The sequence below is a fragment of the Triturus cristatus genome, chromosome 7 (assembly GCF_964204655.1).
Source record: "Triturus cristatus chromosome 7, aTriCri1.1, whole genome shotgun sequence".
NCBI classification, from domain to species: Eukaryota; Metazoa; Chordata; class Amphibia; order Caudata; family Salamandridae; genus Triturus; species Triturus cristatus.
In genome coordinates, this window is record NC_140590.1 from 1,542,286,130 (window position 1) to 1,542,299,912 (window position 13,783).

At 41.7% G+C, this 13,783-nt stretch overlaps 1 protein-coding gene across 4 annotated transcripts in view; it reads right to left on the reverse strand.

Moving 5' to 3' along the window:
• Positions 1-13,783, reverse strand: part of LOC146812330 (uncharacterized) — a 398,549-nt gene that overhangs the window by 6,994 nt on the left and 377,772 nt on the right. The window contains exon 5 of one of the 4 annotated variants that reach the window (XM_085614584.1): positions 2,000-2,720. The exons of the other annotated variants lie outside the window; for them this stretch is intronic. Coding sequence (XP_085470710.1) covers positions 2,701-2,720 — 20 coding nt within the window. The 3' untranslated portion in view covers positions 2,000-2,700. Of the gene's footprint in view, positions 1-1,999; positions 2,721-13,783 lie in introns of those variants that run through there. 4 annotated transcript variants of the gene reach the window in all.

The window sequence follows — 13,783 nt, forward strand, 5'->3', positions numbered from 1 at the left end:
ACAACAGCATTAAGATGCCAAACACTGAGGTGCCAAACACTGAGCTGGAAAAAACTGTAGCCAAAACAGAGGCATTAAAAATAGGAGAGCTGAAGGTGAAAAGTTAGAGGAGAACCACACCAAAGAAGCCAGGTTCAATAGGCAAATACCCAACCTCCCCAAACAAGTCCTCTCAGCTGATAGTACTAATAAAGGGGAAACACATCTGACTACCTTGCAATATATGAAGTCAATCACAATTATAATATTCCCAAATAAAAAGTAGATTTTAGGATGTATAGATGCCATCCGCCACTCAAAACTAGCCTCCTTGCAGTGGGTTGTCATGTAGCTTTTGAATTTACATATCCAAGAAATTAAGGCATGGTCAGTTGCACAAGGCATCCTACCTTCTAGGCTGCCCCAGGGAAAGTGATTTCTTACCATTTTCTTAACCTCTCATTTCAGGATACCTCTATCTCTCACTGTCGCTCTATCAGGTAATATCTTTGTAATTTCTTGACAGGGTTCCAAAAAATTGCTATTTTTGAGTGACATTTTCTGAGAGTTTAATATCCATAAGATGACACAAGTACACATGAATCATGCCAAAATTGTTACCCAGGATCCTAATGAATATGTCTTAAAGCAGCTGATAGACGCCCAATAGCTTGTTAGACAAGAACCCATGCTCTAAGCCTTTGCGACTAAACAAAGATTTTTTTAATAAATATTATATTTAGGCAATGCATAACAAGCCAATGAGGTCTGACAGACAACTCAGAGGCGGGGTAACAGTGTTCTGTTAAGATATTGGTGGCAATAACAACATTAAGATGTCATCAAAAGAAATCCACCACATTAGAAAGAGCCAGCAAAAACTATGCCACTAAAAAGTGAGCTACCAAATAGTGAGCCACCAAATACTGAGCCGCCAAATACTGAGCTGCAGAACACAGCCACCAAAAACGGGTTCGCTAAATAAAGCATGATTAGCATGGTTCTCCTATACATTTTAGCCTTCAAAGATGCCTTCCGAATGCCTGTTCAGACGCAATTCAAAAACCTGGCTGTTCTCCAACCCTTAGCCACGCTGAGAAACTTACTGCTGCCTACCGTCCGTAGCGCCGGGACACTCCCGTTGGGGGTAGCTGCACGCTACATAAGCTCCAAAAATAAATAAATAATGCCAGGTCTAACAGGCCAAAAATCAATTCCCCCCCCCCCCCCCCCAACTACTTCAAAAATCAAGCAATCTCAGCTGGTAGTAGTAATGAAAAGGCAATACATCTGACTACCTTGGAATATAATTAGTCTAGAACTATCATAATATTCCCAAATTAAGAGGCTGTGGCAGCAGGAGTATGTCTCTCTGAAAAGCAAACAGCCTCCTTGCAGTAGCTTGGTATGTAGCTTTTTTTATTTACAGTTCCAGTTATGACATTGATGAAGCTTCAACTACGCCCGAGTAATACATCTTAAGGGGCAGTTGCTCAAGCCATCCTAGTTTATAGGCTACCTACACGAAAAGTGATTTTTCATCAGTTTCTTAACCTCTGTTTTCAGGCTCTCTCTATCTCTTGCTGTTGCTCTATCCACTGTCATCTTATCAATTTTTTGGAAGCCAGGACAAAACGTTGCAGTGATATTTGAGTCACATGTTTCAAAAGTTCAATATACAGTTTAATGGCCTTGAATTTGTAGATAGTGAGTCATAAAATTGAGTTTTCGATTAGGGGCAAAACTCCATAAAATGACAAGTACACATGAATCATACTAAAGTCCTTTCCCAGGATCCTTATGAATCCGTCTTCAAATTGCTTATAGATGCCCAACACATTGTCAGAACTGATTGCCATTTTCTAAGCCCATGTTACTAAACTTCTTTTTTTTTTTAAATATATTTTTATAATAACATTTCAACAAAACCCAATGTCGAAAAGACAATAACCCTGGAAAAGATTTTGTGAGTTCAAATCTCTTCCATTGAATTTTCTGAATCACAGGATAAAAAGTACATATGCATAGAAGTACAGTGGTAAAATAAATAAACATACAGATAGAATGCAGCAGCACTCTTGGAGTAGGGATACAGAGGGGGGAGAAAAGAAGACTCTGTAGGATTTGACTCGAAGACATAGATGCCATGTTGACATTTGGGTTTTACAAACAACAATTACCTACTATAGGTTATGCAAGTCAGAAGATTCATGTTGTGTTTGGTCATAAAAACAATACATCACAGTAATCATGAATAAATATTGAAGATGTGGTAACCACTGTCTGCATCTCGATTCAGTTGAGGAGGTAATGGGAGTACCAACAATAGAGATGATATAAAGGATGTAATCTGGCTACGAGTTGGACATAAATTTTACACATTAGAATAAAAAGTACAAAAGCCCTGTGTTGGCGGAGATGAGGTAGAGTATTTGTTATAAAGTAAATCGGCTGTGAAAGAGAATGTCGTAAGAGAAAGTAGCATTCTTCTGAGATAATTGTTTACAGTTTGGTGTCCAATGAGTCCCAAGTTGGTCCATGAAGGGAGTGCCGGGGGGGTGGGGGGAGTTGTAGTGTCACATCATCAGCACCTCTAAGGAAGGTGATCCATTCTTGCCACATTCGGAAAGATGTCGCCTTGAAGTTCTTCCAATTATGTAGTATCAATTTGCATGCTAGAGTAAGCATTAGGTCTAGTAGATGGGGATCACCCTGGAAGACTTAATTCAGAGACAGAACAGCTGTCAACAAATTGAGGTAAAGTTAGTGGCAAAAACAGCATCAACATGCCCATCAAAAGAAATGCCAAATACTGTTGGTCTACCCATTGCCATCTGAATTTTTGGAACTCTGGGCAAGACATTACTGTCATTTTGAGTTACATTTTCTGAAAGAATAATATACAGTTCAATATGTGGGCTAGGCATGGTCTGAGGTCACACTACGCAGTTCTCCGCACAACTTGAAGTTTCATGGGTGGGCAGAGTTTCCTGATACACCGACTCGTGTTGTGTTTTCCAATCAAATGCACTGCAGAGCAAATCCTTGAGTTGCAAATCAAGCTTCAACAACGTCAATCTTGATTTCTATTGTTAATGGTGCTGGCCCTGTTGTTTAATCCCTCTTTAATCCTTATAATCATCTGTACTCCTCATTAATCTACCCCTCATTTTTATTTATTGTATTAGTGTGTGTTTTTGTGTCTGTGAATTTCTTTTTAATTGTTTTCATGACTACTTATCTTTCCATTTACATCCTTATTTTTTCTTTTCTTACTTCACCTGTTTCAATATTGCTTAACCCACCCAGCACCATGGCACAGCAGGGTGAGCAGCGGCGTGGCAGTGCCAGGCCTGTCCGAACAGCCAGCCGCAGCCGCCTACCATGCAGCAGCGCAGCTGCCCAGGTATTAAGGAGGTGACAGCATTAGTTTTTTGGGGAGTACCACCTTCCCTCCATTCTGGCAGCAGGCCTGGCAGTGGATACCCCCTGAAGCAGCATAGAGAGGAGGTTGTGCTCCACAAAAGAAACTAATGCTGCTACCTCCTTCATACCTGGGCAGCTGCGCCGCCCGCATGGTAGGCAACTGCTGCTGGCTGTTCATAGACAAACAAAAAATGGTTCTGTCGGGTGAATACAATTTCTTTGTATCTCAAGGAAATAATTCTCCAACAAGCGCTAGAACACAGATAAAGCTGTGAAATCATGCATAATTGAAAACATTTAACAATCTTATTTAGTTTTTCAAGCTTTAAAATACAGTATTTTTTTCAGTACACAAAGACAAATTAATTACCATAGGTAGAGGCTGTCAGGTAATTCAATCAATCTAACGACACAAGTGACACTTAATTACAGTGACAATGTGAATAAAGTGCAAAAGTGGCAAAATCAGTGTATTATACAAAAAAGTGATTATCATACATGATGAACAAATATTTATACATACAAGCTTTCAACAGAGTCCAATTGCAAAGAATAGCCTAAGTATCTCTAGCTAAGGAATTAATTCACGATAATTTTGAGCTGGGAGACCTATATTTCAGAACCAATACTATTTGCAGTGCAAGGGTGTGGCTATGGGGGCGGGGTTCGCTCCCAGTCTAGCCGATTTGTTTATGGATGGCAATGAAGATGAGTACGTCTATAATCTGGGTAACCTCCACATAGATAACATCAATATGTGGAAGAGGTATATCGATTTTGTTTTTATGATTTGGTCAGGGAGTGAAGCATCATTGAGGGAATTTTTTTATTGGTTGAATGGTAGATCCAGCGACATTCAATTTACTGCGTCTTCCAGTAAGGAATCAATTAATTTCCTTGATCTCACACTGCAAATTGAAGACAGCTTGATTTTTTAATAATCTTTATAGGAAAGAGACAGCAACAGGTAATTATGTGGGCTTGAATTTGCAGATATTGAGTAATAAACTTCAGATTTTGAATGGGGGGCAAAATTCCCTAAGATAACACAATTAAACTTGAATCACAGGAAAGCATTTACCCAGGATTCTTATAAATATATGTCTTAATTTGGCTTAAAGACGCCCAACACATTGTCAGACAGGATCACCATTCTATAGCCTGTTTAACCAAACAAAGATTTTAAATAAATATTTTTCTTTGATTTTTTTCAGCACATAAAGCAACATGTGGAAGACCATGAGCGCTGGCAAGCTTAACTCAGACAGGATCGTAATAGTAGGTTAACAAAATAAAGTTACAGTTAGTGGCAATAATGGCATCAACATGCCAATCAAAATAATTTCACAATAAAAAGAAAACAAACAGGACAAGCCAAAAACTGAGCTGCCAAAATAAGAGTTGTCAAAAAATGAGTTGCCAAATATTTAGCTGCCAAATACTGGGCTGACAAGTGCTGGGCCGACAAATACTGAGACGCATATACTGAGCTCCAAAAAACAGAGCCGCCAAACACAGGATGGTTGAAGGCAAAAAGATTGGGGAGAACCATGCCAAAGATAACCGGTCTAACCAACCAAGAACCAACTCATCCAAAAACAACACACCATCATAGCTGGTAGTAGTAATGAAGGGGGAAACACATCTGACAACCTTGGAATAGAAGAAGCTATGAACTATTATAATACACCCAAATAAAAAGTAGGTGGTGGCTCGTGCCCATACCTTCCAAAATCTAACACCATTCTCCTTGCAGTGGAATGTTATGTAGCTTTTGAATTTACAGTTCTAGGCAGCCCCAAGTTAAAGTGCTCTTTCGCAAGTTTCTTAACTTCTCTTTTCAGGCTGTCACCATCGCTCTTCCCACTGTCTTATCACTTTTGTGGGGCCTTGGGCACACATTACAGGGATTTTTGAGTGATGTTTTCTGAAAGTTTTATTTACCATTCAATATGTGGGCTGAATTTGAAGATATCAAGCAATAAAATTCAGATTTCAAATGTGGGAAAAATTCAATAAGAAGACACAAGAATCATTGAAAAGTCTTTACTCAGGAGCCTAATACATATATGTTTTAAAGTGTATTTAAGATACCCATCACCTTATTAGGTGAGATTACTATTCTCTAAGCCTATGTTACCCAAAAAGTTGTTTAAAAAATTATTTTATTACTTTTTTCAACACAAATCAAATAGTACAAGATCATAAGCTCTGGGAGCTTAACTCCAAGTAAGGCAGTATTCGGTTAACATAACAGAGGTTCAGTTACTGGCAGTAGCAGCATTAAGAGGTCGATCAAAAGAAATAAACCACAATATAAAGAGCTACCAAATAGGGAGCTTACAAATGGTGAGCTCACCAATGGTGAGCCACCAGTTATTCAGAGCTGGCAGATACTCAGAGCCGCAATTGCCTCTGAACTACGCGACACCATCAACTGCTCCATTGAGACCTCCACCTTCCCCGATTACTGGAAGCATGCAGAGATCAAACTTCAGTTGAAGAAACTGTCCTCCAGACTGATAGACCTTAAGAGTTTCAGAGCCATCTCCCTGCTCCCCTTCCCAGCCAAGGTCACTGAGAAGGCCATCAACGCACAACTCAGAGTTCATAGAACCCAACCACCTCCTGCATTCCTCTCAATCTGGCTCCAAAGCTACCACAGCACCGATACCGCCCTCCTTGCCTCTACCTATGACATCTGCTCCCTCCTCGACTGGGGAGAAACAGCAGCCCTCATCCTCCTGGACCTCTCAGCCACTTTTGAAACAGTCTCCCACCGTACCCCAAACATGAGAGTCCACAACGCCAGCATCAGCAACAAAGACGTGAACTGGATCCGTTCCTTCCTTACCGGTAGAACACAACGAGGCAGACTACCACCGTTCCTCTCAAAACCCAGGGAGATCGGCTGCTAAGTCCCCCAGGTTCCACCCTGAGCACCACCCTCTGCAACGTCAACATGGCCCACTCCCAACCATAGTCAGGAGCCACATACTCAACATAATCTACTACAGCGATATCACCCAACTGATCCTCTCCCTCACCGACGAGCCCACAATCACCAGAAACAACTTCCACAATGGGATGAATGCTGTCACAACATGGATGAGACAGCTGCCTCACACTCGACTCAGACAAGACCAAAGTCCTCATCCTGGGGCCCAACACCTCCACCTGGGAAGAGTCCTGGTGGCCTGCTGCTTTAGGAACCCCCAACCCCACAGACCACGCAAGGAAACTAGGCATCATATTCGACTCTTCGCTCATGATGAGCCGCTAGATCAACACTGCCTCCTCATCATCATGCTTCCACACCCTTCACCTGTTTCAAAAGATCTGCAGGAGGGTCACCATAGAGGCCAGCAGGATATTCACCCATGCTCTCATCAGCAGCAAACTCCACAACGGCAATGCACCATACGCAGGTGGCACTTTGAAACACCTCAGGAACCTACAGAAAGCCACAGCGAGACTGGTCGTCAACATCACCCCATAGCAGCCACATCTCCAAACACCTGTGAGAACTCCACTAGCTCCCAGTCCACAAAAGATTCAAGTTCAAGCTCCTCATGCACACCTACAAAGCCATCCATGATGTCGGACCAGCGTATCTGAATGACTGCCTCTCATGTCACTTTCCTACCAGATACCTTTGCTCAAATGGCCCTCAACACCTTCCCTCAGATCTGCAAGAACATTACCAGAGGAAGATCCTTTTCCTACATTGCCACCAAAACCTGGAACACCGTGCCTCTCCACCTCAGGCTCTCCCAGTCGCTGACCAATTCAGGAACGATCTCAAGGCCTGGCTCTTCAACAGAACCTCTGCACCCTGCAGGAACTGCATCCCCCATCCCCCCAGTGACTTGAGACCCTCACAGTTGAGTAGTCATGCTTAACAAGCGCTGACTGATTGATACTCAGCTGCCACAAACTCAGTACGCACAAACCGGAGGTTTCAAGGCAATAAGTTAGACCTAGCATCTTTGACATGGTTCACCCCTAACAAGCAAATAACCAACCCCACACCCCCAAATAAACAGAACCATCAGAGATGGTAGTAATGAAGGGACAATGCATCCGTCTACCTTGGAATATAAAAAGTCTACGACTACCATAATCAAACCGAACAAAGGGTAGATGGCAGTAGGTATCTATTCACCTCAAAAGCTCAGGTCAAACTAGGCGCGGGGGAATTTTTATCCAGGAAGATTCCCACAAGCACAGGGGTAAAACAAGGATACGTGCTCGCATCAACATTATTTAATCTTTTCATGGCCGAATTGTCACTCTTGCTGAACGAAAGTCATTCCCATGCACCCAAGCTAGGGGGCACCCAGCTGCCCAATTTATTCTACGCTGATGATCTGGTGCTCTTCAGCCGGACGCTGATAGACCTACAGCGATTGTTGTACATCACATTGCAATATTCTAATACAAACAAACTCAGAATCAATCAAGAAAAAACAAAAGTCATGTGCATCACCAATCGTAAAAAGAAAATAACGAACAACTGGTTCTTGGACTCCAGGAAGCTGGATGTCGCAAGCAAATACAGATACCTGGGGGTCATTCTAGACTCCAAGGGCAGCTTTAAGCCACAATGCGAGGAAAGAAAAAAAGAGAGGACCAATGACTGCGGTATCGTTAAGAAACTTAAAAAATAAGATCACTGGACCAAGCCACCTCCCTCTAATAAAGGTGATTCAGGCAAAACTGATCCCATCTATCACCTACGGAAGCGAAGCGATGAGAGGAAGGGAAGCTGAAACGATAGATGGTACGGTAACAAGAGCATTGTGCATGATCTTTGGCTTGCAGAGGTACACATCACTCGTGCGATTAGGCTCGAATTTGGACTCGCAAAAGGAAGAGTTGGCACGCAAAGGAGTATATTTAAAAAGCTGGTACAAAATAAGCAGGGGAGAAGCAAAAACACTCAACGCTCTCCTGTGGAAGGAACTGCAAACTAAAGAAAACTGCCCTGCAAGGCTTTACCTGGAGGACGCAATAAAACACCCGGGGTTGCGTCAACCGTGGGATCTCTGAGGGCCCTTGGCGGGCTTTAAAAAAGCAGTAAATAACATTGTTAAAAAATAATCTCTCTTGCAGAACAAAGCCTTACTGGCAGAGCGAGCACATGGCTGGCTAACCATACAATCTTACAGAAAACTCAGGCCCCAAACATATCTTCAGATCAGCTTCACCAAAAAGACAAGAGAGAAGTTTTTGAGATTTTGCCTAGGACTGTTACCTTCTGTAAACCACTTGGCCCCTTGGCTGCGTCCCTCAATGCCAGCAAAGAGCCGCATTTGTGGCAACGGCGAACAAAAACATCATACACCTCATCACCATCTGTAAGGCTCTGCTACAAGATCGCTGGAACATTTTGAGAACACTATTCAACAAAAACGGATAAGGTGATGCAGGCAAGCAGTCCTGGCATGCTTCTCCGGTGATGAAGTCCAACTGAGCTGCCGACTGGTAAAATACCTTGAAGTCGTAGATGCCCACCTTAAAGTGAAAGAATTAACAGAAAAAGCCAAATTGGTTTGATTGTAGAGCAGAAGCCAGCTCCACAACCTGCATGAAGAAGGCACGGCACTCACATTAGCGAAAAAGCAGGAAGGACAGTGACGGAACCCAGCGCAACACTTGTACCCTTAGAGCAAAAATAACTGGATGGCAACCAGAGCTCAGCTGGCATTTTCGGTATCCCTTGAGGTTTTATTGCTACAAAGCACAAGCTTACGTAGAGGATAACTTTTTGTTATCAAGGCAGATTATGGACTGCAATAATTAACTGAATTTGAATGGGAATGTAAGGTAGCCCAACCATGCAAAGTTTTTCAATGGTATGATAGAAGTGAGCCAGTTTCTGGGCCAATCTCACATCCTGCCTCTAATTTTAATAGTTTTAGCTTCAGCACCTTTTAATCGCAGTTTTTACTTACACCCTACCACAGTATTATCGTAATTTGATATTGGCTGTTATAGACACACAAAACTGTTTTTATTGATGATGGTTTGTAATGGTTTTAATTAACTGTACAAAAAAATATTACCTTACCTAACATCAGCTTCCTTGCATTGGCTTGTCATATAGCTTTGATAATTACAGTGCCAGTTCTGACATTGCTGAAGCTTAAAATACACAAGAGGAATTAAGCCATGAGTAGATGCTCAAGGCATCCTACCTTTTAGGCTGCCCCCAGGAAAATGTAATCTCTTACCAGTTTCTTAGCCTCTTTTCAGGCTACCTCTACCTCTGTTGCCTTATCCACTATCATATTAGCAATTATTTGGAACCCATGCTAACAAATCACTGTATTGTCTTGCCATCATTTTCCGAGACTTTAATAAAGTGAATCATACCAAAGTCCTTACCCAGGATCCCTATGAATATAGGTGTTAAAGTGGCCTAAGAATGCCCACCACATTGTCAATTATGATCACCATTCTCCAAGCCTTTTTGACTAAACAAAGTTTAAAACTTTTTTTAATTATATTTTTTCAGCATATAAACCAATGTATAGAAGACCATAAGCACTGACATGCTCAGCTCAGAGACAGAACAGCAGTATTCAGTTGAGAAAATAAAGGTACAGTTAGTGGCAATAACAGGATCCACATGCCGATCAAAAGAAATGCACAATAGAAAGCTGCCAAAAACATGGCAAGCCAAAAACTGAGTGGGCAATATATGACCGGCCAAATATTTAACTGCCAAATACTTGGCTGACAAACACTGAGCAGCAAAATACCGAGACACCAAAAACAGCCACAAAAAATAGGATGGTTGTAGGCTAGACCTTAGGGGAGAACCATGCCAAATATGCCAGGTGTAACAGACCAAGAATCAACCCCCTAACCACAGATTAAAATAAGCCATCACAGCTGGTAGTCATATGTGTTGCCTCTTTTTTACTACTATATTGGAAAATAAGATTTAAAGAACTATCATAATATACCAAAATAAAGAGTAGGTGGTGGCAGGTGTCTATGAAACCCAAAAAGAAACTGTCTCCATGCAGTGGCTTATTGTGCAGCTTTTGAATTTACAGTTACAATTTTGACACTGTTAAAGCTTCAAGTATGCCAGAGGTTTTAAGTTATGGGTAGTTGGTCAAGGTGTTCTACCTTCTAGGCTACCCTCAGTAAAAGTAATCTTTTATTGGTTTCTTAACCTCTCTTTTTCGGCAACCTCGACCTCTTACTGTCGCTCTATCCACTGTCACCTTCATTTTTCAGAAGGTTGGGAAGACATGGGCTTGAATTTGAAGATATTGAGTAATAAAATTCAGACTCCGAATGGTGGCAACATTTCATAAGATGACAAGTACGCATGAATCATATCAAAGTCATTGCCCAGGATTCTTATGAATTTGTGTCTTAAAGTCACTTAAAGATGCCCAACACCTGGTCAGACTGGATCACAATTCTCTGAGGACATTCGACTAAACAAATGTAATTAAATATTTATTACAATTTTTTTTAACAAATAGCAAACCAATATATACAAGACCATAAGTGTTGGCAGGCTTAACTCAGACTGGAAAGCAGTATTCTGTTAATAAAATAGATGTACAGTTAGTTGCAAAAGCAGCATCAAAGAAATGCACAATAAAAAACTGCCAAAAACAGGGTAAGCAAAAAACACAGCAGTGAAAAACAGGGCAAGCCAAACACACAGCTGCGAAAAACAGGATGGTTGAAGACCAAATGTGGTGGGGAATGATTAAAAAAATGCCAGGTCTAGCAGGCCCAGAACCAACCCCCCCTCCCTACCAAATAAAATAAACCATCACAGCTAGTAGTAGTAATGAAGAGGCCACACATCTGACTGCCTTGTAATATGAGAGCTCAAGAAATATAATAGATATTCAAATAAAGAGTAGGTGGTGGCACGTGTCTATGCCTCCCAAAACCGAATACCAGACGCCTTGCTGTGGCTTGTCATGTAGATTTTGAATTTGCAGTTTAATTTCTGACATTGCTGAAGCTTCAAGTGCGGCAGAGGTATTAAGGCATGGGCAGTTGCTCAAGGTGTCAGCATCATATTGGCAGGGCGTACAATCAGGCATTGTACGAGGAGCCCGAAGAAAAGGCCAGCTTGTGGGCTGTTTTTTTCAGCTGTAGATAAAATCACATTTTACTGGGCCGGCTCGGCCCCTGGAGCTTGATCTAAAGGCTGCTGTAACCATAGAGCGAAGCTCGGAGCTCGTTATAACTAAGTATAGAGAATGGCTGACTGTCTCTTGTGCAGTAGGACAATGGGCCAAACTGAGCAAGCACAGGATGTGGTGGTTATCCTCCTGTCCCCATTCTCTCACCCTGAGAGTGAGACAAAACTGGAGTGGCTGATCTCTTTTTGAACGTAACAGCCAGCACTAATGCTACCTGGGGTGGAGTGAAAGGTGGCTGTGCAGTTAGAAAGATTAAATGTGATTGCCAGCTAAAAGGCTCTGCTTTTGTTTCCAGCAACAGCCACCTTATCTGGGAGGGATCTCCAGTTCACCACTAAGCGAAAATAAATATTGCAAGCAACCAAAATGAGCAAAAAGAAAAATGTTTCTGACAACACAAAATATTTTGGTCTTATTTTTTTAAATCTTACTGTGAAAAACGTTCTGGGCCAAATTTACAAAGGGAATGGAAAATCGACATGGCATGACAGTAACAAAATGGATTGAGAGCAGAGAATGTGGTGAGAGGCAAAAGGTAAAGTGAGACAGAAGAGTGGGTAAGAATCACAAAAATATGGGAGGAGGTATTCAAGTGAGGGCGAAAGGAAAGGCAGAGGAGAGAGGATAAGAGTTAGAAATGCAGACAGATGGAGGCAGTAAGGGGAAGAGATTTGGGAAAAGTAACAATTACAGCACATATCTCCACTGTCTTGCAGGTTTATAGATAGAGAGAAACCTGCAAAGCAAAAATGGAGAAGAGGGAGAAAGGAAAGTGGTAGAGAGTGTGGCGCATTACACAGAGCTGAAAACCAGGTTTGAGTCTCGGCGTTGACAACATTCTGTGAGTCTTGGCAGATCCAAAAATATCCCAGTGCCTTAAATAAATAAATGTGAACATGTAAAGTACTTCAATACCAATGGGTAGAGAATGCCCTATATAAAACTACAAAAATCGTGAATGGCAAAGGAAGTGATGGAGGGGAGCTGAAAGCAAACTTGTGATGTAAACATGTTCTGGCCTAAGAGAAAAAAGGAAAGATATTTACTACTCATAAGCACTATGCGAATTCTCTCCCTCAGTCTAGGGCTCAGTTTAGAGGTTGATGGCATTCCAGAAGGTTGCGCTAAATGGAACAGTAGATTACGATTCACCAGTGGAATTTCCTTCATCAAAGAAATGAAATGGTAAAGGAAATTCTACCTGTGGATTCTCCTTTGGTTTAAACCCTGTCTCCAGGCACATGAGGACTTTCTCTTATCGTCTGCAGCAAAGCAATAAAGTGGACACATAAGAATATAACATTAAATAACAAGAGGAATAAGGGCCTGAGACATATACAAATAACTAAAGAAAGAGTCCACAGGGAAGTCAAGAGCAGGAGAAAGGGGGGGATTTGGAGAGTCAAACAATAGCAAAAGAAAGAGGGGAAATGTGAGAGACTGAGTGAAGTACATAGGTAGAAACAGACACCAAGAAGAGGAAAAAAAGTAGAGTATGAGAATAAAGGAAGAGCTAGAGGGAGGGGCAAAAAGTGATCGTAAGAATGAGAGAGATGCACACAGCTAGTAAGAAAGGGATATGGAGACAGAGAGAAAAAGGCATTTAGTGTGAATTCCTGCACCTTTTTCATATTCAGATCAAGGCTATACCCAAAATACAAAAGACATCAAGTAAGAAGTTGTATGCAAACCTCAAAGACATCGCTTGCAGAGAGGTTCCTGAGTGACAACTAAAAGAGGAGGACCCCTGGTTCCTTCAGGGTGAACAGAAACCTCCAGACACGAATGATGAAGATGGTTCTCTGACTCATTGCCTAACATTATACAGGGTATTCAGGGATCTTTGGGTGGGGATGACAGACTAAGGGTCCAATAGGTGACCAACACATTCAGGCACCAAAAGAACAGAAATGTATAGGCCTGAAGATCAGGCGAGGAGACCAGCAGGTGAGTTGCATTGCAATAATGGTGTGTCTAGTTGTGCATCTATGGCCAATGCTACTGACCCCATGAGTTTAGAAAGTTTAATTTATCAGAGATTTCTCCCGCAACTACTCCAGATACTATGTAAAGTTTGGTGAAAGGTCATTATGCACAAATGTTGGTCAATTTATTGTTTCGATGCCCTGGCTTAATTGTGTTCCTAATCCGACTCTGTAACGCGTCCTGTAACGCGTTCTACTTTCTAG